Source organism: Herpailurus yagouaroundi, unplaced genomic scaffold, assembly GCF_014898765.1.
Source record: "Herpailurus yagouaroundi ecotype Mexico unplaced genomic scaffold, PumYag 181, whole genome shotgun sequence".
NCBI classification, from domain to species: Eukaryota; Metazoa; Chordata; class Mammalia; order Carnivora; family Felidae; genus Herpailurus; species Herpailurus yagouaroundi.
In genome coordinates this window covers 1,486,528-1,488,943 of record NW_024412412.1, presented here as the reverse complement: position 1 = coordinate 1,488,943, position 2,416 = coordinate 1,486,528, and the positions used below count along the sequence as shown (strand labels likewise).

At 56.7% G+C, this 2,416-nt stretch overlaps 1 protein-coding gene across 2 annotated transcripts in view; it reads right to left on the bottom strand.

The window, feature by feature from the left end:
* Positions 1-356: 356 nt before the first annotated feature.
* Positions 357-2,416, bottom strand: part of MYOM2 (myomesin 2) — a 73,662-nt gene continuing 71,602 nt past the window's right edge. For both annotated transcript variants that reach the window (XM_040489802.1, XM_040489803.1), the window contains exons 36-37: positions 2,201-2,256; positions 357-1,085 (exon numbers count right to left, since the gene is read on the bottom strand). In XM_040489802.1, the coding sequence (XP_040345736.1) occupies positions 771-1,085; positions 2,201-2,256 (371 nt within the window). In that variant the 3' untranslated portion in view covers positions 357-770. The remainder of the gene's footprint in view (positions 1,086-2,200; positions 2,257-2,416) is intronic.

Sequence of the window (2,416 nt, the reverse complement as noted above, 5' to 3'; positions counted from 1 at the left end):
AGGCCACTGCTCTGCTCCTTTCTAACCGCTGCCTCCTTTCTTGGGAAGCCCCTGATTAATCAGCACGCTGAAAAGGAACACAGCCACCTGCACATTTTGTGGCCCTCTACAGAGGTGTTCAGGCCCACGCGGTGATAACCACGTAACAGTGCCTGTAGACGAAGGGCCCCTTCTTAGGACGCCCTCCTGGCCACCACCCCTGGAGGGGGCCCAGCACGGCTGGGCTCTGCCCGCCGCCCCGGCTCTCCGGATCACAGGCCCACGCGTTCGTGCTCCTGGCCACGCCACCACACGTACTTAGGCCCAAAAAGGGAGCAGGTGGAGTCAGGTACGGCTTCATACAGGAGAACCACGAGTTGTCTTTTAAAGTTTTATTCGTTTACGGCAACAAAAACCAGAGTGTACCCGGTAACACGTGCATTTAAGGCTCTACAACCAGGATTTCCGAGCGGCTGGATCTTGTCTACACCACAGACTACAACCACCAGGAGGCCTGGGGCTTTGCACCCCGTGCCAGCATCGATGGAAACCGGAGCAGCCACCTTGCAACCCGCCCTCTGCGGGAACCCGCAGACCTAGCTCTGTCAGCCTAGTGCAAAACCTTAGCTTTTCCCCTTAGGTGAACATAAAATGCCAAGAATCAAATGCCAGAATTAAAAGCATAACGCGTGACGGCCTATCGGCACACGTGGCATCCCCCGGGGCCGTGGTCACTCACTGGAACGGGTGCGCAGCACGCAGCGGCCTGCCCCCCGCCGGCGGCCACCCCCCTATTCCGTCATGGAGGCAGACGCCGGGATGAGCTTCGGCTTCGCCTGCTGGGGTGGTGCCACGTCGGGGATCTTCTCCCCGTACTTGTACACGCTGACGGTGACGTCGATCTTCTCACCTCCGTACTTGTTCTTCACGTTGATGCTATACTTGCCCGAATCCTCGGAGGTCACGCCCTTGATGGTCATGCTCACGTACTTGGCCTGCTCCACCTTGACCGAGAAGTGCTCGCTGAGCTCGATGTCCTTGTCGTTCTTGAACCACACCACTTCAGGGTCAGGGTTTCCAAACACGGTGCAGGTCAGGTTCAAGGTCTTCGGGAGGGAGGCGTGGGCGGAGAAGGGAGGGTTAGAGACAGAGAAGTCATACCAGCCTTCCAAAGGGGCCCGGCTCCCTGTGACAGTCACTGAAGCGTTCACCTATCCCCCACGTTCATTTGGCCAACACGCTCTTTCTATGTGTAAGCACCACGCTAGACACGCGGGATCCGAACACAGCACACGCGAGCGAGTTCGCCGTTCCGTGAGGCAGCTCATGAGAAAAATCAGTGATAGTTTTCCCTCTTTATTCTCAGTTTTAATCCACGGCCTGACAAGATTAATGCATTTAGAGGTAATGAAACTACATTTTAGAGTAGACATATTTAGCCTGTTTCTAAATTTCCTTTCTATTCCAACCAATGGATCCATTTTACCAACATCTTCTCTGGATTTCCTCTGGCAAATCCAGAGAAGGTGTCTTCTAACCAGTAATCAGGCGCAGCAAATGCACTGACAACGTGTGCTCAGCCCATGAGCAGCTAACAGCACCAGCAAAGCCTCGTTGTGAGGCCCACGGTTCCTCCGTCTCAGGAACTCGCTAGAATTTCTTTAGCTGCTCAAGAAAAGGCCTATAAATTTTAGTGTTTGGGCCTAATAAAATTCTCTCGTGTCTCTGTCCCCTCGACACTGACTTAGGACGGCTGCAGACAGAGAGAGGTTCCAATCAGATATCGGCAACTCCACTGACAGGCAACAAACACAAACTCCAGAAAGTGGTTTCCGTTATAAATTCCAGAAGGACCTCGAAAACCGGAGTGCTTTTCTACCTTCCTGCCGGGCCAAGGGTGGCGGAGGGTGTGGGTGTGTCCCACCTTCTCGGTGGGCAGTTACCACCTGGAAGGACCAGGACACCGCAGAGGCACAGGGCCGGGAGCCACACCTGCCACACACCGGCTGTGTGACACCTGCGTCGGGCTCCGTGTCCCTGTGGGCCTGTGGTTTCGGAATATTAAACTCTGCCGTCCCCTGAGAACGTGAGGGTGACCAGGGGCAGCCTGAGACCGCCATCGGGGTGGGTGGGGAGCTCCCCGTGGTCCGGGCTCTGGGCAGCAACCCCGTCCCCGGGCTCCCCCTACACTGGGCCGCATGAGGCCCACTGTCCTTCTTACCTTGCCCTCCATTATGGTCACCACGTCAGGTAAGCCACCGATCACCTTGCCACGATCTGCAACATGAAGGCCACTGGGTTGAGTAAACCGTCCCTGGGGACGTTTCTAGGAGCAGGCCCCATGCCGCGCAGCAGTGGATACAACACGACACGGGAGGGGCCCCCACCACTAGCAGGGGGACGACGGACGGGCGGACCCGCTGGTCCCGTGAGGGAC